The sequence below is a fragment of the Cryptomeria japonica genome, chromosome 10, assembly GCF_030272615.1.
Source record: "Cryptomeria japonica chromosome 10, Sugi_1.0, whole genome shotgun sequence".
Lineage (NCBI taxonomy): Eukaryota > Viridiplantae > Streptophyta > Pinopsida > Cupressales > Cupressaceae > Cryptomeria > Cryptomeria japonica.
The window spans coordinates 489,149,783-489,174,149 of NC_081414.1; the positions used below are offsets into that span (position 1 = coordinate 489,149,783).

At 34.5% G+C, this 24,367-nt stretch overlaps 1 protein-coding gene across 2 annotated transcripts; it reads right to left on the minus strand.

Moving 5' to 3' along the window:
* Positions 1-1,187: 1,187 nt before the first annotated feature.
* Positions 1,188-16,362, minus strand: LOC131039403 (uncharacterized). Of its 2 annotated transcripts, none has more exons than XM_057972144.2 (5): positions 15,993-16,362; positions 4,998-5,175; positions 4,589-4,785; positions 2,931-4,397; positions 1,188-2,191 (listed from the first exon to the last, which is right to left on the minus strand). In XM_057972144.2, the coding sequence occupies exons 1-5, from the start codon at positions 16,141-16,143 to the stop codon at positions 1,653-1,655; spliced, it is 2,532 nt and encodes an 843-aa protein (XP_057828127.2). In that variant the 5' UTR covers positions 16,144-16,362; the 3' UTR covers positions 1,188-1,652. The 2 variants fall into 2 exon arrangements, with proteins under 2 accessions (XP_057828127.2, XP_057828128.2); XM_057972145.2 differs by having other exon boundaries at positions 15,989-16,123.
* Between the last annotated feature and the right edge of the window lie 8,005 nt (positions 16,363-24,367).

Here is a 24,367-nt window from a genome sequence, read left to right on the forward strand (position 1 = left end):
AAATTCAAAGGGGATAAGCTAGATACGTTCCAACAATCTCCCTCACAACATTACCCAAGGGGATTCAAACTTGTGACCCTACTCTAATACTATTTATAGGGAGTTGAGTTGGCCATTTTTCCCAAAAAGAGCACCTGTTGCTACCATCCAAATTAAGACATGAGGTTGTAAAATTGTATTTCAAACCGTGAGAGAATATGTTGGACAAATTCTAACACCTACCACCAACCACATATACAATCATAGAAGTTATCTCAAATCACTTAGCACTTTTAAAATGGCCCCTTCAAAAAATCAAATATTAATATGGAGTAAACTTTACCTTTCTTTGTAACTATTATGTGCTGATTTAACACAAAATGTTTTGCTTAGTATTTAAAGGAGTAGCTCTAGTTCATTGTAGAGTCTCAAACTACCAAGCTACCAAGCCATATCTAGATCTCATGCATCCCATAGATTCAATTAATATATAAGCACTATCAAAAGCATTTATCAAAGTAGTTGCATTTGCACCATCATCTAAGTCATCGTGCAAGTTTGAGAATCTTGACCTCAAATACTTCTACATGGTTGGCATGAGGAACTAATTAACCATGCCACATGCAAACCAAAAAGCACAAGAACCAATGTTTAGGTAGGAACAATCTAAGAACATCGAGGCAAGCTAAAAATGATAATCTAAAAAGAAACACGTAAACTAGTTTGTGTTACGAGATCACATCTGCCATCATAAAACTGATCCAGATCAACCGATAGAGCATTCATTAATTCCAAAGCTTTCCTCCAAACATCACTAATATTCTGCATTATTGAAAAATCTCATTCAACATTTATCACATTTTTTCAACTAAATACTTTCAGTGTTTTATTGAATTTCTAAGACATTCATTTATTTATCAATCTCAACTCTTAAATCTGAAACAGATTCCAAATGTGATACAATTTACCATAAAATATTTCATTCTCCCAGAAAGGATATTTATATATTCCTTTTCCACCCCCTCAACAACCTTAACAAATGAAGAAAAGAACATCTACAGGTGAATCAAAAATCAAGTTCAATTATAAAATTGGGCCATGCAGTAAATAAAAAAATTAATAGTGGTTCCAATTTCGTAACAATATTATATTAAATGAAAAATATTATCATATGCACTTTCTAGCTGCTTCAAAGAGAAAATATAATAAACACGAACAAAAAGTTGTAAATAGGACCAAAGAATCGTGTGCTGTCAAACATGATGCATTGGACAGAATTTCTTTTGTAATTGAACTAAAAACTGTTCACTAGATTTCCAAATATATACAAAGCCAATTAGGAAAAAGAAAATTGGAAGAACATAAAAATAAAGTTCGTTAGCAAATATTGCTAGCATAACTCCCGCCCTGAATTCTAATATATAGTATCATTTCATACTATGATATCCATCCAGGTGTGGAATAATTATGGAATATTGGAATATTAAGCATGTCACTGAATATAAGAATGTACCAAGAGAGAAAATGTCATGAGTTCCAACTTTCAACAATAAATTATTGCTAAAAATGTTGGTTTCTCCACAAAAGTGGTGACACCTTGGCCGGTTCTGCAATTACCTCATTTGCAGTGAATTTCAGCAATTAAATTATTGCTAAAAATGTTGGGTTTTCCACTAAAGTGGTGAAACCTTGGCCAATTCTGCCACTACTTCATTTGCAGTGTTCTCAACCTTCTTATACAGTGGGTGTTTGGGCCCACCACTAGCTTTTCTCCAATCATTGCACTGATTTATTATCTCATCTTTCTTGTGTAGAAAGTGCGTTATAATTACATCTTTAAAGCTAGGATCTGGCTCCTGAAGTGCACCAAGAATAGCGATTTTCAAAGTATTATATCTGTGGCTTCTATTTTCTTCTTCAGCAGCATCGCAAGCAGAATAATTACCATAATCATCTTTATCTTCTTCATCGTCATCTTCTGTCCACATCTCATTTCCTGGTTCGTTGTAGAATGGATCTGCTACAAATATCAAGCTCTGAATTGAAACAAGAACTTGCAAAATCGTGGACCTCCATGGTTGCCAGCCAGGACCATCCCATGTTCCAAGCAAACTTAAGCAGACCTTTCCACTATTATATAGATTCGGATTAAAACGCACCATTCCACATCCTGTTGTAAGAAAATGTACTTGAGGTGGCACTTGAGGATAGTCTGTCACCACCCAAAAACACAGTTGAGACATTTCTTCAAAAAATGTCATTACATTTGAGAGAAGACAAAATACATCAATCTTAACTCTTTCCATTGTAATTTTCTATCTTAGTGTTTCAGGAAGGTAGTTTAGGTTGCAACTTTATAAACATGTGGAGTAGTAATATTCATATTGAAGTTACATACAAATAGTGTTATACTTGATAATGTTAAAATTTGAAAAACAAAGGTGTATTTTTCTGAAAATGGTAGTTATTAAGAATTTCTTGTACAACCAGTTTCTAATATTGAGCAATTGGCATTCCTCAGACAAGGACAATTTATTTGCTCAAAGATTGTAATTGCAGTAATTAAATGCTAAAGTTAGTAGCCCTCTGGCTCTAATCTAGCCCTGGTCTGAATAGTTGAAGATTGAATATTAACTCTTTTCAGCCCAACGTAAGTGTATCTAATAGTTTCTTTAAAAAACTTCATATGGTAAAGGTAAACTAAAAAATATCCTTTTCAGCCCCAAAGTCTGTGTATCTAATAGTTTTTTGAAAAAAAATGCATATGGATGAAGATAGAACCAGTTCTTATCAGCCCAAATTAAGTGTATCTAATAGTTTTTTTGTTTTTTAACTACTAATGGTGAAGGTAGAATATCATCTCTTTCAAAACAAAGTAAGCATGAATGTAATGGTTTTTCTTTAAAACTACGTATGGAAGAAATTGTAGACTGATTTTTTTGTGTTCATACCTGGTGGAAGATAAATATCAAATATAAAGACTCCATTTTGGTATGGAGTTCCTTTAGGACCCACTATCAAGGCTTTCAACAAATCCATCCTCACAGGATCCACACGTACATGTATACTAGATTCCCACTCCAGAGGAAGACTTGTGGTCAAGGAAGCTGTCTCTTTAAGAATATACAACATCCTTTTCTTATTGTGCACACCTGTGTTATCAATGCTCTGCGGGTTTGCCCCTGACTCATCAAAATACTTGCTGTAGGTGTGACCTTGAGAACCTGCTCCAATCAAAGGATACTCACTAAATTGAAGCTTCTTTAAACCCTCTTTATATAACAAGACATTCTTATGATGGTCAGAATTGACTTTATCTTCCATGTTTATGGAACCTTCCTCTTTTGAAACAGAAGTAGTCTGATCTGAAACCACTTCCCCATCTTCTGCCATTCTTGAACATGTATCCCCTGAATCAGAAAGATCACATTCTGTGACGGAAGCTTGCTTCTCAGCTGCAACTGATAATTTCTCATAGCACTCCAAAAGACACCTAGCCGCATGGAAATCGGTTTCCATGTTTATGTCATCATTTCCATCTGTAAATCGATTGACAATGATCTTTGCTTGCTCATATATTTTCTTCATTTTCATTATGATAGAAGAATCATTGACTGTGTTACAATGCACAATAGAACCTCCTTTTCTGACAGACTGGAAGCAGGATCCCATCAGCAACATCAAAAGTTCTGGGTATTGTGCCAAGGTTTTCAACAGGTCTGCCAGCTGAAGATACAATTCACTCCTACCACAGATATCCATCATGGAATCATTGGTCACTAAGTATTCTAGAAATCGGCCAACTACATTTTCCTGACCAAGCAGAACATGAGCCGAAAACCCTAAAATGGGTTGAAGCTGGTTTGCAGCTCTATTCTGAAGAACATCTGTTAGAGATTTCAGCACACTTCCTGCCTGGCAGTCAAGTTCCTTTTCTACCTTTCTTACATTCTCCTCTGTTGAATTATCTTCATGTCTGTTACCACCAAATCCAGTACCTGGTCCCCAGACAGTCTTAATATTTTCCATAGAACCATATTGATCTGATAAAGGAAAAGGAGTCCCACTCGAATCAGTATTAAAACTTGTTGTACTAGGTTGATTCTCAGAATTAATTGTTCCTGTGGTATTCTTATCACAAGATGTACCAGGCGGTGGATCAGATTTAACAGTTCCTGTGATATACTCATTGTAAATCACTTCGAGATCTGTCACTAGATTATTGATTCTGTAATTTGTTGCTTCTCTACAAACATGACCACCTGTGCATCCACTTTGCTTACTCTGAGTTTCAAAGGCAAACCCACATGCAACACACCTAGAAAAGTCACAATTTGTGCATACCCATGAATCTTGGCATTGGATACTGTCATTATATGCTGTACTGTGTGATTGATTTGCCTCATTGTTATTCATTCCTGTAAAAAGTATGTGAAAAAAAGCTTAATTGTTGTCTATAAAGATGAACCAAGTCTATAGAAGGAAATGAAACATTGATTAACAATAACTCCTATGTATGTGATGTCTATCCTACACGAAAAAGAAAACTAGTAAGGCTCTAAATTCACATATGCAGAATACTGATTTTCATTAAATTGAAGTACCATACCTTTTCCTTTCATGGAGGACATGCTTGAGCAATTTTTCGCCATCCTGTCTTTACACTTGATACAACAAATCCTATTGTCACTAGATGGCAAACAGTAAAGATCTCTACACGCAGTTCTTATCCAACTCTCATATTTCTTCACAGTATCAATATCAAGTAAATCAATTATGTCTGCTTTACTGAGCTCCATCCCGCACCTAGCACACAAAAAGTCATTTTTAAAATACTTTCTTCTCACTACCATATTAAAATAGAACTATAACTGAATTTTTTATCTTCTTCCTGAAAGAATTCCAACCTTGTTTACTTTTGTTCAGATTGCCTAAACTCTGACAACCATGTTAGAGTCAATTAAGCATATATGGTACAGTAACTCCAATAAGTACCTTAAAAGTTGTTTAAACTTTACCTCTGATCTGGGCATAGCAATTGTATCCTGATTACATCATATGAGGGTTCCAGTGTTGTCATTGACTTCTCTACTAGGGATGCCACATGAGCTCTTAAGCAAACTTTACAAGTGACATGCTTGCAACTGGTGACAAAACCACCACCATGATTCTGATGTCTACACTTGCTTGATGAACCTGACACATCAAGGCAAAATTTCAATTTTCTTTCAGAAACAAAAAAGTAATCAACTTTCAGAAACAAAATAGTAATCAACTTGAAAGAGTTAAAAAAAGGATCAAAACACTAACTATTCTTCAATCTATCAGACATATATGCAACGGATCAAGTTTAATACATGCAACACTTGAGGTGCAACAAATGTAATGCAAATCCAAGGTTTGATACGATAGTACAATATTTGTTTCCTATGCCACAGGTTCGAGCTCTCAGGGCCTACACTACAATGTTTTCTTTCTGGTAATTGCCATTAGCTTACTCCAGAGGCATCAAGTTTCAAAGATGGCTTGCACTAGGAGTTCATGAACTAAGCAAGTTTAATGTCTTTTATACTGTCTACTGTTTGGCTTTGGCATGTCATTATGTTCTGTGGCACATGCTTGCAAACCATTTCAGGATAGCTTCCCTTAAATAGTCCAATTGGAAACAACTAATTCAGCATCCAGCAATCAAATCTCAATCCAAAACTTTAAGGATAAATTAATTGCAGCATTAAAATAATTAAAGTTTGTTTTTCTCCGCTTCTACAGAGTAACTCCTCTGTTAGGACTAGGAGTTGTACACCTTGCAAATGCTTTTATATTTAATTAATGTAATGAGTTTTAAAATTGGCCCCTCGTGGAATTGGATGTCACTCTTGGGAGGAATCTCGAGATTCTTTAGATGACACACAATGCCACTTGGCAAAAGTATTATGATGAATGTAAGAAAGGATTGAGATGAGGGTTATAAAGTGAACTAGGAAGAGTATCTTGGACTGTCTTTTTCAGGAAATGTGTAAGAGCATCTTGGAAGAGAATTTATATCTTCCAAATGAATTATCTGGTTTGATTGGTTGACTATTCAAACTATTCTTGTCTGCATGAAAGATGGTGCTTGGGTTTGAATGTTTTTCTTGACCATGTATTGGACCACCCCTTTGGAAGTCCATAGTTTAATGCAAACGACAAGTGGTTTCCTAAGTGGTTCATATCCTATTAATGTAGGAAATGTGTAAGAGCATCTTGGAAGAGAATTTATATCTTCCAAATGAAATATCTGGTTTGATTGGTTGACTATTCAAACTATTCTTGTCTGCATGAAAGATGGTGCTTGGGTTTGAATGTTTTTCTTGACCATGTATTGGACCACCCCTTTGGAAGTCCATAGTTTAATGCAAACGACAAGTGGTTTCCTAAATGGTTCATATCCTATTAATGTAGACCTTGGGGTGGAGGTTTAGCATTGCATTGGATGGTATTGCAAGTTTAGGGTATGGAATTGGCTATCATTATGTTGTCTAACTGTTAACACTACATGGTGGAATAATTATTAGCAATTAGAATTAAATAAGGGTTGTTAGGTGTTGAGTACGATAGTTAGCAAAGTGTTTTTTAGGTGGTTGACATATAAATTTAGGGTAATGGAATTGGCTATCATGAACAAATAACATTACATTGTTTTGATCTTCAATTGTGATGTAATTATTCTCTCTATGCATTAACCATTTCATTATGGTATCAATGCATGATACAATGAAATTGAAAGGGCAGTGAAAACAAAGAACTTTCAAGCGAAGGCACTGAAAAGTTCTGTTTTGTTGGCACAGCCTATAATGTCCCTCTTCAAAATCAAACCAAGAATAAACCCAGCTCCAATCATTTCCCGTGGATCTTGGGAATATTGCACTAAGGGAATTGGCCTTGATTGTTACAAACTATACACTAATTCCTCAAGTCTAGGTGTGGAGAAGTCCAATGAGGTAACAAGGTGATTGGAGCCATTTTAATAGCTGATGGCAGACGCGATCACATTTCAAACGTAAGTGATAGCTGCCTAAAGGTTGTTGTTGGAGTTGCCACTCAAAATTAAAAAGAAACCACCAGAGTTTTAAAGCCTAAGCCAACCAAAGCAGGTTGTTAAAAGTGCCAAATATTCCCATCCACCAATGACAATCAACAATGATCAGATTGTTGAATCTGAAACTTTAATTTGGTAATTATCCAGCATGTGGAAGAATGACTGTTGCCAGGAGAGGATGAATAAGTGTGCATGGCAAATGAAGAGAATTCCATGGGTCCTCAATACAAATAGAAAATACGATTTCAGCAAGGAGTAAGTAATATTAAAAAATAAAATTATAGTTAAAGTTTGTTTTTAATCAAGGGGCATTTGAAGAGGTATGCCTTTTGGTAAGAAAACTCTATTTAAGAGAGGCGAAGTAAAGAGGAAGAGGCATCATTGAGAAAACATTGTATTGTCTTATTTATACTCCTTGTGGAGCATCGAACAATGGTTCAATTCACCTAAAGACAAAACCCCTCTAGATCTGAAATTGGAGGATGAAAACCTACTATTCCTTAGAATAATTTCACACAGAAAACACCATTGTGCAGATTTGATTAATTACAATTTGAATTAAAATATCCTTTCAGCTAGCAACAAGTTGTGGCATTCTAAGGTGAATATCAGACATATTTGGAGGTGTTTCAATGGCATTCATTAAGTAGATTGCTTCATATTTAAAGATAAATTCTATCTTCTCTGAACTATATTATAAACATTATATTCGGATCAAGGAATAAACTATTAAACTACAATAACTAGATTGATTTCTTTAAGGAATAAGGATTCCATATTTAAATTTAATTATGTGAAGTAAACTATTATGACTCTGAGCTAGGGTTAGTTATATATATTTTTTTAAATTAATGGGATATTACACAGCTATTAATGATGAAGCGAGAGAGGTTTGAAGATTGAAGTGCAGCCATTTTAAAAAAATATACTGCCTTCTCGGCATTGTGGAGTATCACGGTCTGCTTTGCATTTATTTTAAAGATCCAGAGGCCCAACTTTTAACTCGATAGAAATGGATTGTTTATTAGCTATGTTGCTGGGTAAAAGCTTACATCAATGCAGATATGATTTGCTTCCAAATCAAACTTGAACTTTCCCTTTTTGAAGGGAGATTTGCATCAATTGAAAATGATGAATTGATAGTAAAAAGTTTTCCAGAAGAAATTCAGTGAATGAACAATGATTTGAGGCAAAAAATGGTGAAAAGCAAATTTGGGCACATTCTAAAGGGGGTGAAAACATTATTCAAGTTCCATTGTGTTTCTTATACATTACTACACGTTATTATCAGGTACATTGTTTACTATGATATACAAACAGATGTGCAACAGAGTTGGTTGAGACATTTCCTTGAAACTGCATGGCCATGAGATCAAATCTTTGTATTAATATTTTTCCAGTGTAAATAAATACTAAATAGAGCCTAATCATGTGTGAGAGGTAAAAGTTCATGTGCTTATAAGTAGTGCAGTTAGTAAAAAATTTAAGCAAACATAGTTGTATGACCAAAAAAATTATAGGTTTTGCAAAATTTGGATCTGTTGGTGGTGTTTGTTTTCCATTTTGGAGCTTTCCTGTTGGTATTCAAACTTTCATGGTAAGCTATTTTCGTAATGAATGCGTTCTCAGTGGAATCCAACACCCTTGAAAATTAAACTTGTCATGGCCACACTTAATATGCATCATTTCTAATGGATGGAAAGATGCTGGAAAATTGCCCATTAATCAATGTTATTGCAATGTCCTCTAAAGGAACAATGTTTTCGAGAGCAGTAGATTGTGAAGGAGAGGTGAATGATGGTGCATTTATTGGTAACATTCTTTGTCAAGCCATTGGGGAAGTGGGCTCTCAAAATGTTGTGCAAGTTATAACAGACAATGCCAAAAAAGTAGGGTTGTTGGGTTATTGGTTGAGGAGTGTTATTCACACATTTATTGGACAGTTTGTGCTGTACACTCCCTCAACCTAATGCTACAAAAAATTGGCACGAAATTGATTGGATCAAGCAAGTGTATACAAAAGAGATCCAAATCTTCACCACCAACCCCCATATGTCACAAGGCATATTTAAAACATTCTCAAAATTGGAGCTACTAAAGGTAAGTTAAATTATTTAATATGTTTCACATTAGTAAACTTTTTTATTTTATTTTAATTTTAATTTTTGTAAATTTTATTTTGTTTATTTTGATTTTCAAATAGGTTGTTGAGACCCATTTGCCTCCAACAAAATTGTGTTAAGATGACTTGTGAAAGTTTGTGAGGCACTTTCTAACATGGTCATCGGCCCAAATTGATCCAAATGAAGACAATATAGCACTACAAGGGCAGCAAAGGCTAAGCAAATGATCTTAGATGACATTTGGTGGGATTGTGTTGAATATCTCCTTAATTTCACTGAGCCCATATTGAGCATGATCCATCATATGACATGGATGGGCCTTGTTTGCATTGGGTATATGATGGCATTGACTCAATGATTTTGAAGATAAAAGTTATAATAAATGCAAAAGAGCAAGATCTCGAAAAAAAATTCTTCAAAGAACTACACAAAATCATTGAAGAGAGATGGAACAAAATGACCACTCCAATGAATCTTCTTGCCTTTGCATTGAGTCCCAAATATTATAGTACTCAGATCCTTTCAATGACATCAAGAGTTGCCCCATATAGAGATGCCATGTCCTCTCCATCTAGGGTACCCAAACAAAATTATTCTAATTATAATAAAGTGTTTTTAAATAAACTATAATCATATTAAATATTAAATAAAGTATTTACTAATAGTAATAAATAATAAATTTAGATATATTAATCAAATAATAATATGTAAAATTTAAATGAAAATTTGGAGCCGACTCTTGGTTCCCATGCGCCAATTCTAGTAAGGTATAAAGGAGGAATTCTGACTCTTTTTAAGCATAGCTGGTTATGACTTTTCAACTGCCTTCAAATTTAAGAGTTTGAGGCTGAGTTTTGGGACGTAAACACCAAAACCCCCATTTAGGTTAGGATGCAAACACTTCCCTGAATTTGAAAGCAAATTCCGATTCTGGAATTTGTATTGAGCATAAGTTGACATTGCATCGTACAGGTCTGGGCAGGGGTCACTTGTATCAAGGAAAGGAATTTGCCATACTTTGGAACAGACCTTTCCAGGCTGTGCACCAGTCCAGATTTGCCCCCACTTTTCTAGCCGCCATTTCACGTGAGAAAGAGCAAATCACATTAAAGACGGCTCTGTGCAGTATTGAGCAGCTACCAGTTGGACATGGCAACAACTTATCCAGATCAGAGGATATATCTATAAGTGAATATACTTGAACCTGAGTTTAAGCCAAGTGGGAATTTAGCCCAGTTTTGAGGACTCGGTGGAGTAGCTCTAAGGGAAGATCAAGTCATTCTCCAGATCTGCATTCACTAAGCTGTAAGTCAATTTCCAAATCTTCTTTAGTCCAGCAAAGTGCCTAGTTTGAACCACCCAACACTGCATGTATTGATCCTTGACGGGATCTGGTTGAATCAAGCTTTTGTTCTGATTTTCCCCTAGGGTTTGTCTTTAGAGCTGAATTAGATTTGGCTCTTCCAAGCAGATATGTACTTCTAATGTTGGGGAGTGAGGTAGTAAGTTGTAAACATCATTTTCCTCTCCATTTTTGTCTTGATTTCAACTATTATAAACATTTATCAATCGCAAGTTTTTCAATCAGATTTGTATCTTGTTCACTATGCTTAATTGTAAACTGAGCTAACTTTGAAATAGGGAAGTTTGCAATTGTTTGTTAAAGTTATTATAGTTGTATTTGAAGTACACAACAGCCGTAAGACATCTGATCTTCATGGTTGTTCATAGCAGGGACTTGGTTAATTCAGTGCAAAGCTTAAGTAGGTCACAATCACTATAATTCATTTGGACACCCTATACCAGCAATTGCGGTTCATCACAAGAGATGTTTAAGTTGCTCAAGGGTAGAAGGCAACACTTCACAGATTCTTCACTAGTCACAACATGTGAGATGTAATGAGGACTGAGTTCATGGGTTTTGCATGCTCCAATGACTATGGTCTTGATGCTCTTTGGGACACATATATGGTCGATGTTCACAGTTGGTGGTACTCTCATGGCCAATCATACACGCACCTACAACCCCTTGTGATAAAAATTTTATAAAAAAAAATCTTTTTTAAGTTTTATTTGTATTTTAAGTATAATTTTATTTTTTAAATTTTGCAACTTTTCAACTCTCTAATTTTGCCTATATAGGCTGCTAGTTCATCTGCATCTGTGAGGAATTGGAGCACATACTCCTTCATCCACTCAATAAAGTGCAATAGACAACACTCAAAAAAGGCAAAGGAATTGGTGTTTGTGCATTCAAATTTGCAACTCCTTACACACAAACAAAGTGGCTACAAAGGAGGAAACACAAGAAAGTGGGATATCAAGCTAGAGCGTATTGACTTGGATGCTTCCATTACCCACATTGCTGTACTTGATGTTGATGATGACTATAAGCCAACTAGTGAGCATGCGAGTGCTAGTGCCAATGCCAGTGCCACTATTTGTGGTTCTTCTAATTTTCAACAACATACATCATTTAATGTGGACGGTGATGATGATAGTTTTCAACAACCCATATGATATTTGATCAATGATGGATGATTGTTGACACTTGACATTATTATTTTATGTCACTTGACACTATTATTTTATAATTTTAATGTATATCGTAACATTCAAGTTTGACAAATATTTTATTATTGATACGATGGTGTATTTTGCTATGTTATTTGACAATTAATATCAGAGTATCAAAACTCGCCACGAGTCAGGCAAGTTTGCTGAGTTGGCGAGTCGAGCCAAGCTCGGCGAGTTTTGACAACTTGTGACTCGGACTCGCGCCGCGGCATGTCCTATTTTCTAATGATTCTACAGGGTGAAGATCATTTCCTCGAGAACAATAAGGAATAAAAAAATGATGACATACAGGGGTAGACTGAACAACAAAGAACAGATCAGCACACAGTAACATAAGGGAAAGGTGGCAAAGTCAGTTCATAAAGGCAGAGGCACACTTTTCAGAATGTTTTACCTTCCCAAACCTCCACACAAACAGGAGCAATCCATGCCAAAGTAAGCTGTAAAAGGTTTAAGTGCAAAGCATCAGCAATAGAACAAGTATCAAACAATTAAGAAAATACCACCATACATAATGCAACTAGGCTAAAGTGTTAGTAAATTACAGTGGAAATCCTGTAAGTGATCAGTGTCAGCTCTTAAAGGAGTAACTTCAAGGTAAAAAGGCACACTATATTGAAGGTTTAACCACTTCAAATCTCCACTTAGTAGGCAAGTTGCTGGTATATACCCTAGCAATGTGCATTCAGCCAATAGAAAGACTTTAGATAAGCATGGCGCACAATATGAATGGTTAAACTAACTGCAATCTGCACCAAGTTTTAAGGATAAATGTCAAGGAGGCACAAATTTGAGGTGGAATTGCCACATGATAACTCTGCCATGCATCTAATGAAGTAGCAAGTTGTCAAGAAAATCATGCCATAGCTATGCACCAAGTGGCAATGAACATACAAAACTCCACACAAGAGGAGGAGTTTGAACTTGAAGACATAAAGAAGGTGTTGCAGCTTTCAAGTATCAAGCCCATTCAAAAATGGCAATCAAAGAAGAAGAGAGATGAGTAAATTAAGCCAAGAAAGAAACCATAAGTATAACTAGTACACTTTATTAGTGGCTATGCCAATCTTAAACTCCACCAAAACTTATTCAAAGTGGCAAATGCCCAATAGAACGATGCCTACCATAGGGGAATTAAGAAAAAAGTTGCACTTTTCAAGTGGCAAAGCCAGTCCAAAACCACCACTTGACATTGGCAAGACATTAGTGAATGTCACCAGCCAAAGTTGGCTCAAAAACATAAAGAGGATGTCATACTTTTGCCTTTGGCATTGACAACTTAAAATCCAACCTAAACATAAGAGAAACAGCATGTACTTAAGTGGTCAGAGCCTTTCTTCAAAGAGAGGGCAATAACCTTAAAGTGTTCCACATCCAACAAAGTGATAAAACAACTTAGAGAGCGGTGCCATTTTGGGTTCCATCCAACAAGCTGCAAAGTGGAGAAAGCCTTGTGGAATTATAAGAATGATGAAGCTTGGACTCAGTGAGTTTACATTTCTATTTCCTTCAGCTACAATTTACATTTCTACGCATGTGATGGATGTATGTGATCAAATTAGCTTCTATTTGATGATGTTATAGTGTCTTTAAGCTTTATTCAATAATGGGTGCATGAAACAAGTTTTAAATCGTTAAAAATCTCTAAATTTCAAGGGTTTTTTTATTTTGCTGAGTCATAGCCGAGTCATGAGTCGAGTCGACCTTGCCGAGTCCGAGCCGAGTCCGAGTCTGGGAACTTTGATTAATATGGTAGTGTATTTTGAACTTAATTTCTGCTGCAAATATGTATATATTTGTAATTTTTATATGTTTTTGCATGGACAAACCCAACCCCCAAAAAAATTGATTAAACCCCTGAACCGAACTGGTAACTTAGTTTTAAGCAGATTTATGTCTAACTCTAGCAAAGAACATTGCACTTTATTTAAAAGAGCATTTAGATATCTATGCAAAAAAACTTATTGTTCTATTTGTTATAGTGGAATAAGCATTGTGGCAAGGATATTAGGCATACATGCCCTTGAGAACGCAAATTGAGCTAATGGCTTGAATAGCAAGAAGTCTACTAGTGGCTATGTATTCTCACTCTTTAGGAGAGATTTTAGTTGGATTTGTAGTGTTGAAAAATGGATACCCTTGAAATTTCAGACCATGTTTTGTATCCTCTTTGATGTACATTCCCTTAGTAATTTTGTAGGTTCATTTCAGCGCTTGCATCAACCTTTTTCCTTCTCAAGATGGTCAGCCCTCCTTTCTTGTGATCACTTTTTCATGTCACTTTTGTGTTAGTCCTATGTTTTTCTTGTCTCCCATCATTTCTCAGAGTAAATTGTCAAGACACTAGCCCTTGTATAGAATCCCATGCGTTGCACTAGCATCCCATGACAATTTTTTGTTTAGCAATTGTTTCTAGGTGTTTTTCCTCGTCACCTTCTCAAATCAGTGAAAGTGGCTTGGGACAAATCTAAACGTCTCATCAACCTCTTCTTCTTCCCTCTTCTCATTTTTAAAATTGATCTTTTTATTTGGACTAAGACGAGAATCTTGGACTATCAATTTCAAGCAATGCGTAAGAGCGTCTCGGAAGATAAGTTGTATCTTCCAAATGGAACACCTAGTTTAACCAATTGATTATTCAAATGGTGTGAGTTACAATTGCATGCATGACAGATGGCACTTGGATTTGAATGGTCCTCTTGACCATGACTTGATGTCCCTTTGGAAACCCATGGTTTTGTGGAAATCAAAAATTGGTTTCCTAGATGACTCATATCCTATAAATAGAGGTATTGGATGGTATTACACATATTGCAAATTTAGAGTGTGGGATTGGCTATCAACATGCTGTTGAAGCGTTAGAACTAATGTTACAAAATTGGTTGGGTATTTTTATTGTATTATAAGACTTTTTCAAAGTTAATATGGTAAGATCTACATTGGAGATCGGCTATTTTACCCATTAAGGTTTTCCCAAGATGCATGTTATGTTGATCTACGTGTTGCTACTTCTTCCATTTCTAATATTTAATTTTATTTAAGCTTTAATTCTGACTTATATCAGCACATAACATCAGATTTAACATATATTTATTGCTCCAAACCAAAGTTATTAACCTATATATTCAACATCATCAAGCTTTGAGGTAATTTATGACAGTTGTATTTTATTTTTGTACACGAAATCCTTTAAGGTTTGGTTTTCTACCCTTAGTAAATAAAACTTGCTTCCTAAGTTTTCCGTCTAAACCATTTTCTTGCTTAGAGCATTCCAAAAGGTGAGTGTGAATTCGCTTCTAATTAGGTGTAATGCAAATTGTATCACTGGGGAGCTCCTACTTGGTGATTTGAAATAAAGTACACTTGAACAGAGAGGGTTCACATACACCCTAGTACCCAGAAACTAGAACATCAAACTTCCTGAATAAGGTTGTACACACTATTAAGACGATTAAATGGAAAGCTGATTATCAATCCACGTGACCTTCAGGGAAGCCGCTAGATGTACCCATCAAAATCATTCTCACAAACTGAAAAATTTGTAAGGCGAGTAACTTTCATTCTCACAAATTGAAAATTTTCTAAGCCGTGTAACTTATGAAGTCGAGGATGAAATGCATTTATTCTGAACAACCAAACAGATACATTCAATCATAACCTAATACGTAAAATCTTAAATCAAAATATCCAAGGAGCCATGGTGTAATGGTGATGTGGACAAGTGTGGGAGAGTGAAGCAGGATCAAATACCCTTACTGCAATAATGGGTCTAGAAATGCAATGATGTGCTATATCAGGGTAAATTCTAGCACAACCCACATTTGCAAATCTGGAGTACATTGTGAAAGGTACATGACCCATATTTACAACTCTTGTATTATGGTACAAGCAAATCTCACATCAAACAGGCATATAACCTCAAGCAACGATATCAAGAGAAATGGCAAGCAAACAGAACATGGAAAATTCATCTACAAACTGGATACCCATGGACACAATCTTCTAAGCAAAAAAATATAAATGGATTGTTCTCCTAGACAAGTTTGGCCGAAGCGAATTCAAGTCTGTCTATTTTCAACTAATCCCATCAACAAATTTGGGAATAAAGTTATTTGATAGAATCGCAGATAAAGGTTAGAAAAGCCCAAAAAGTAAAGAATTAATGGACTGTACATCATTCAATTCAGCTTTGAATTCCACATAGCGAATTTGTAAGAGTGATAAGTCATACCAACCTAGAGAGTATGAAGGAGAATGACACTTGCTACTGCTTGCCTCTGATTGATGGCTGCTCTTTACTCCAGTCATGTGAGTATCGCCATATCCAACACCGTTGGTCAAATTCAGAATCTGAGCCCTCTTATCATCACGAGGACTCAATTCCATCTTATTCACCCCTTTATTCCTCCAATTGAACTCAAAAATCACACAATAATAGTAGATTTGTATTACAATGGCGGGCTATAAAGGTAATTTCACAATTTTAGTCGACTGTCTGAGCTCGACTCCATCTTTTTTAATAATCTTGGTTCATATAGAGTTAACTTTGGCAGAAAGGGATCTCTAAAACTTGTCCATCACTCTAATCGGTCATGATAGAAGCCCTTTCGCCGGGTCGGACCTCTTTTATATAACCCAATTTGTTTTTTATTCAATGTTTGTGCTACCTTTAATAAATTTTAAATTAAATTATACATTTGCTATTTATTTTTCAAAACTGCAAATCCACGGTGAAAATTACATTTATCTTTGAGGGTGAGAGTGTTAACGTTAAAAGTTGTTTTTTTAAAATTAAAATAGTTAATATGTTAAAAAAATAATAGCTGTGTAATGATGAGTTTAGTATATTTATTATTATTATTGTATATTGTGTATGCTAAAGAGAATCTCTTAATATAATAATAATATATTAACAAGTGGTGTGCTTTCATGTTAAATTTCTTCATGGTCCAATATTTATTCATCTTCATTTCATTCTAGTGTACTTATTCTCGTATCATTCAATTATTCATTATTCATGTGTATTTGCTATCCAGTACCACTATTAACACTTATTTCCATACATGTGCTCTCAAGGTAATTACTATATTCCTCTTGTTCATTTTCAAGTTATGGAGGACTAATCTAATTAAATCTTAAGGAGCATAAGAATGGTCACAAAAGTTTCAAATTTGAATTTAAACTTTCTCATGCATTTCTCTTAGCTATTATGAACTTACTTAGCACAAATTTATGGGACATATTGTTATTTGATATTATTCAATGGTATTCACCATGCACTTAATTTCATAAGGAGAATAGTTAAAGTGCACTTCAATTCTTAAGAACAATAAGAAATCAAATATGTGTCATCATTATAAAAGTCATCTACTTGTGTATGTTATCTTTAATATTTCATCATGATTAATCTAACCTAATAAGAGGTTTGACCTAGGAAAGAATGTGTTCACCTATCAAGTTGGCAAACTCCTAAATGGTGTGCTTAGATACATTTAGATTAAAACCCATAATTGTCACAACCCTCTTCACCTTATTTTTATTTAATTGTTAAACTCAATAGGATTATACGATGTTTGAAATTTTAAAAGAAAAAATTATTTAGTTTTATTTTTGCTACTATTTTAATTATATAAATTAATATGATCATTTAAAATTAGATAGTTTTAAAATCTTCTTAAAGTAATTGTAGAGAAATTACAACAGAGTCTTTAAGTGTATTTATTTTATGGTGAATAAAAATAATTAAAAATCATTATGAGGCATTTTGAAAATATTTTGTTTACTTTGATAAAGAAGGGAGCTAGTTGGAGAGGGAGGCATTTGGCACTGTAATATAGTTTGTAGAGAATGATGAGCTAGAGTGTGTTTTGTAGTCTTAGATAGATAGAATTTAGAGTGTAATGGAGGGCAATATGTCAAACACACATGAGCTTGGGGAGGGCAAAGATTTATGAGGAGAAATATTGGCAGTCTAAAGTTGGAACATCCAAGGGCTTTTATTTTCAAAGGAATAGCGAGGAGTTTCTACATTATTTAGAATGTGAGCTTAACATTTTAGAGGTAAGATTTTTGATCTCTTAGATCTGCAAGCTTTTGTCCTAATAACCATCCCCTTTCTCTTTTATTTGTGTGTTATATTAATACTTCAGATTTGAGATGATTTGGTATTTATGATTACTTTTGTTCATTTGGATGAGGGATTTATGAATCCAATATCTTATTTTTTTAAGTGACTATAGTTCCAAAATATATTTAGGATTCTCAATACATATCGACCTATCAAAATCGTGATTATTAACACATACTTGAATGATACTTCTCCTACTTTTTAAAAAGTGTTATACATGTAAGTAATATCAACAATGTATATTTAGCTATCTGTTGTTCTAACAAATCCAATGTATATTTAGCTATCTGTTGTTCTAACAAATCTTTTTGCATACATTGTCTTTCCATTACAAGCTCACTATTGGGCAATCCATCATTTTTTCTTGCTTGAACATTCGCTTGCATCAATGGTGTCATTACATCAATGAATACTAGGACAGATTGTCATCCATCTAAAAGTTTCTAGAGATTTATTCATTCTTTATAACTCTCTAATCTTAACTTTCCTTTGTTTCCCTCTTTTGTGCATGCATGAAAGGAAGATCTATTGTTCTTGAACATCCATCTTATCTATGTTTCCATATTTTTGTATATATTAATCATCAAATAGGTTTCAAGCTACCTGTTTGATCTATGCGAAATTTTCAAGTCTTTTAAAAAATCTATTTTTTCCCATACTATACTACCAATGCCTTCCATGAGACCATGTTATTTGGGGTGAGTTCAATAGAGTCTACATGTTTTGTTTGTGTTTTCCCATGCATATTGACCATTGTCACATCCTATCCTTGTATTTGTTTTAATAACACAATAAATTGGATTATATTATTAGTTGATTATTTCATGATTAATTGATTAGAATTAAGAGTTATTTATGAAAAAAATGCAAATGAAAATAAGATGATTTAAATTGTGATATTATTATAATTTCATATCATGTATGTGCTTTGGCTATGATTATGAAGGCTAACCCACTGGCGTGTGATTGAGTGCAACTGATTGCATGCATGAGTTGAAGGCAGTAACATGGTTAAGGAGAAGTGAGCGAGCCTCTTGGTAAAGAATGGTCATGATCGATACATGTATCACACCCCACATAGTCTCATTTAGATATGCATTTTGAATGATATAATGGTTGCATTAAGAATGACTTAAAGGTGTCTATGATTATTGTTTTCATAATTATGCTTCGAATGGTTGATAGAAAAAATAAATTTTGCATACTTTGTTTATGACAATGTATTTGTAATTGTATGCATTAGAAAAATAAATGCCTTGAACCTGCAATGTAATGCCTTGAATAAAGGCAAATCCTTTATTTCTTTCTACAACAATATATTATATTAAGCATAACTGATAGGAAACATTGAAACACTAGTTAAGTACTATGCTAGTTGGAAAAGTAAAACTATAGAATGCTATTATTGGGGGATGTTTAGAGGCGGCTATAATATTGAGCAAAATATCATACCATAGTTGGCAAATCGCCATAACATTTAATTTAATTGCCAAGAGGAGGGGTAGATTTGCTATACCAAACCTGAATAAAGAGTATTTTGACATTGACATTTTCTTAATTCTCAAGAAGTGTTGCATTAAATAGTTTCTACATGAAGTCTATATCATTTCTCTAAAATTCCTTCTAGTTAAGGGAGAAAAGTGAGTAAATAATGGGTTTGGGAAGGGAATAATAAAATAGAGAGAAGATGAAGGCAATGAGTGCTACAAAGGAATTAAACATGCTCTTGGTTGGTGACCTTCATAAAGGGATGTAAGAGAAGAATGAGGTAAGGACAACTTTAGAAACCAAAATTTCTAAAATAGAAAAAGAATTAACTTTTCTAAACAAAGAAATTAAATTCTTATTTAAATATATGTTTAGCTGAAATTGAAACCTTATTAACTAACATTAACTAACCATATGAAGAAAAGGTAAATCTTAACTAGTTTTTTTAATTTTTCACAACTTAAAGAAAATAGAGAGAGAGAGAGAGAGAGAGAGAGAGAGAGAGAGAGAGAGAGAGAGAGAGAGAGAGATTACAATTTTTTTGCCAAAATCTTATTACAGAATGTAAGGGAGAGGGAGAGCATCATCAAGGGATTTTATGCCCAGCCATGAACCTAAGTCCCCTGCCCCACTTCCAATTGGAAGTGTCTGACCTTTCACGAGGGAAGCAGATAAAAGATGGAACAAATGCCAATGAGCCTCTGAGCCAGGTGTTTAGAATCTACACTTATTGACCTCTCATGCATTAAAGGTTCCTCCTAACTTGTATGACACTCTGGCTAGTAGTGGATTTGACTCTTATGAATTGATAAATGCATGCAAACTGTTGCGCTATCTTCCCCAAGGTTTTCATAATTAAAATGTTGAGTATTTTCCATGTTCACCACCCTTACTCAACTTACACAAAAAGGTTGTGTACTTGCAATTAACACATGGATCTAACTGACCTTTGATAGACTCAATCAAAGAGGTATTGTTTATGCTATGCTCAAAGAAAGACTACCCTATACTCTCCTAGGTAAGGATTGTCTTAATCACTAAAGCATGGATCCATATCAAGTTAAATGACTAATAAAGATTGTTCACACTGTTCAAGTTTGGCTTACTACCAATTTCTTTAAATAGCTATAGAACATATTTAACTCAAATTCACATTGGATTAGACATATGTAATTGTATGCTCAGATTGTGGTACCCGCATGAGAAAGGAAAACAACAAAAACACACCAATGGGACATTATATTATAGATCAAAATCATTAGAATAACAAATGAAGTAAAGATCTTAAGCGCGTCTCATTGTTCTTTATCTCTAAGGATCCTTCAAATCAAGGTGGCTCTCAGCTTGGAAGAGCACTTGACCTGTAGGATGACAACCAAAAGAACGAGGGATATGTGATTATTCTAAGATCAAAATGGATGCAATTATTATCCTAGTGAATGATCTAGATATGAAACTAGATAATGATATGATGCAAGATATTGATATGAAACTAAAACTAGCATGAAAATGGTATTTAAAATAACATTAAACTAGCATATAGATGAAGCTAACATGATATTGACAACATGATATGTAAAACTAAATGATCTAATTATTATTATTATTAAGAGAGTTTAACAATGCGTGATGAAATGAGACTATAAGTTTGATGCACAAAAGACTTGGATTCTTGGATAATGAAGGATGTGAGCTCTATTTATAGGGAAAACAGGGCAATGGAGGGTTGAGATTGAATAATCTCAACAAGGGCTAGGATTGAAAGTTACTCAATCCATGTTTACAATTTTCACCAATTAAATGGTGACAATTGTCAACAAAAGGTGGCTTGAGAGGAGATGTAAGAGGCATTAAATGTCTAAGAAGACTTGAAGGTTACCTTAGGAGGTAAGGGTTAAGGTTAGGTTAGAGTTATCCATTGGATAAAGCTTTTACCCAAGGGGTAAACTCTTGTTCAAGGGTTAATAGGGTAACTAGGGTCAAAGTCATAAGTGCTTGATGAGACCCTTGGGTTAGATGAGGGTTAAGTTAGAGAGAAAGTCTCTAACCATGTGGGAAGGGTTGAGCTAACCATTAATGGTTTGGAAGACTTTAAAGGTTAACTTGTTGAGGACATAAAGCCTTTAATGCATTTCAAAGACTTTGAGGCATTTTTGGGAAGTGACTTCTCTTAAGGAATGTGCAAATGTTTAAGAGATGGATTAGGCTAATTAAGATAGGATTAGACGAATCTAGAAGGCTCCAGAAGAGGTTTAGGAGGCAAGTGGGAGATGTAGGATTTTGCAAGTGGGTGGGGAAAAATAATTTAATTAAAATAAAATAAATTTATTTTAATTTTGGTTGCAACTTGCATTTGTAAGATTTAAATAAATATTGATTTATTTAAATGTGATTTGTAATTTTGCAAGTGGGTGGTTTTAATTAAATGTAAATTTAATTAAATGGGTTAGAAGGGGGATTTAATTCAATGTAAATTTAATTAAAAAATAGTTAGAGGGGTAATTTTAATTAAAAATGGCTAAAAGGGGGATTTTAATCAAATGTAAATTTAATTAAATGGGAAGAAAATTAATTTTAATTAAATGTAAATTTAATTAAAAATGGTTTAGATAGAAAAAGGAAATATAGGCTAACTTAGAGAAATAAGGATATTAATTAAATCTTAATTTAATTAATTGGAAGAATAGGGATAATTAAATGAATAAAATTCACTTAATCCGTTGTGCAACTTTTAGGTGTCTATAGTAATAAGTCAAATAGAACAACATATCCCAAGAACACGGTCTAACTTGACCCATAATAAAAAAGAAAAAAAAAAGAAGCTCAACAAGAATACTTCTGCTTAAACAAAAAATACAACATTGTCAGAACAAAGGATTTGAGCTCTACAAAAACAATTAGCTTATCTACAATGATAAACACATTCGTCTCACTCATGGATAGAATGGAGTTTGCAGAGTTCCTTCCAAAGATACTATGAATTAGTATGTTGAAAGGTATTTTTTATTTTGAATCTCCATTCGATGACTATTTAATCCATCATACATATCACACATATCAACCAAATAGAATAATCAACATCTATGCATATTCACGCTCGATTCCTTTACAGATTAATGCAAACATCAGATAATAAGATGTATTTCAATACAACATAAACAGAGAAAAGTAACATCTCTTTCATGTGAAATGATATAAGGGAGATGCCTCGAGACTTCCCATGGCTTGAGATAAACAACTCAGCTCCTCCTCACAAACAGCAAGCTAACCACACAGAAACAAATTCACAACACACAAAGATTCGCCCCCAACACTATGATAACCAAATAACCTTGATATCGAGAGCTTCACAGTTGCAGAGGTCAAACAATATCACCAAGAGAAATACGACAACCTCCAAAAGTCTCCAAAGATTAGTAACACGAAGCCAAATGCTCAAGGTTTGCATAGAGTAACTGTAATGCCCTGCTAGGAACCCCAAAGGAAAACCATACAACTAAGCAACTAAGGGTGAAATATTTTTAAAAAAAAAGTGTAAATCACATTAAGTGCATTAATTACTACATTGCACAATAATAACACAAGCGGAAGACTAACACAAGAATTCCTAAAGGGTTACCAATGAAGAATTAAATGAAAGGTTAAATTCTATAATTAAGATTAATCCAATTAACCATCATTTACTCATTGAGCATAATAAACCATAAACATATAACAGATTACACCATTCAAAGATTGAAGTATTTCAATATAATTTTTCTTTAATAAAGCATTTGCACAAAGCATAAGGATAACTGATAAAATAACATCCAAAACTTAAGATTACATTGCTCATAAAATACATGGCTTCCAATCATACATATAAAGTTTACATCTTTACCAATTACAAGGTTACATAAATCCATAGATACAAATGACCACATAGGTCTCGAAAGGACAATAATCTCCAACATGAGATGATGCACGAATCATGAACCACAAGAACACCTGCAAAGCCAATCCTCGCATGAAGGCACGAACAAGAACATCCAATGGGAAGTGGCACTACCACCCGACCATGTGATCCCAAAATGAAATCACCCCACTGTGCTAGGAGATAGAAGAAGACCCTCAAGCAAGAAAAAGCAAGACATGGACAACAGAACAATACGACTCCACAATACTCCAGGTGCACTCGACATCACAGTACACTAGTGACCCTAAAGAGAGAGTGTCATCACATAGCTTATGATGGTTACCCTAGGTAGGCCTCCATAGGTCCCGACCCCCATCCTGGGTTATCCTGGTAACCTTTCCCGAACCTCCAGTTCCATCTAAGTCTCATGCGGACCCTACCAACCCTTCGTAAAGACAAGGTGGTCGGTTTGCCATTCCAGGCCTTCCCACTACATCTGGAGTCTTTACGAGCACTCAACCATGCACGAGGTACAATATCTTAATTAATGTTATAAACTACCCACCCCTTTATCAATTATTAGGTTATCACTTATTATCTGACTTTCGAGGGATTATCCTTTCATCCACTTCGAGCGCGGCCCCCACTTGAAAGCCACTCTCTCATAGGACATTAAACAAACATGATCACTCTATGAGGACCCTATGGCGAAACAAACAACCATAACACCACTACATCCATACAGGTGACCAAAACAAAGACTTACTAACCCTTGTTTAACCATAAGGAATAAACACAATATGGTTGAAACAACGAGGTCATAAATACATCACCTGATCAAGAGGTACAAAATACACCACAATAGGGAGATTGAACAGAAACAAGAAATTGCAACAAATAAACCTCTTGCAAGAAATGCTAAATCCACTAAGACTGAACTCAGACAATCTTTGAGAATAACAACATCATATACACTTGCAAATTCATCAATTAAAATTTAATAAAACACCCCACATTTATAATACATCATCCTAAGACATCATTCAATTTTATTCCCAATACAATAATCCAAACAAAGTATATTAATAACATATGAATCA

Bases quoted from the DNA above. Each gene is read 5' to 3' on its own strand.
- LOC131039403 (XM_057972144.2), bottom strand. From the start codon at position 16,143: ATGGAATTGAGTCCTCGTGATGATAAGAGGGCTCAGATTCTGAATTTG. The intron at 4,398-4,588 runs GTATGGTACTTC...TACTTTTTACAG, and splicing joins GTCCTCCATGAAAGGAAAAG to GAATGAATAACAATGAGGCA. The intron at 2,192-2,930 runs GTATGAACACAA...GGGTGGTGACAG, and splicing joins TGATATTTATCTTCCACCAG to ACTATCCTCAAGTGCCACCT.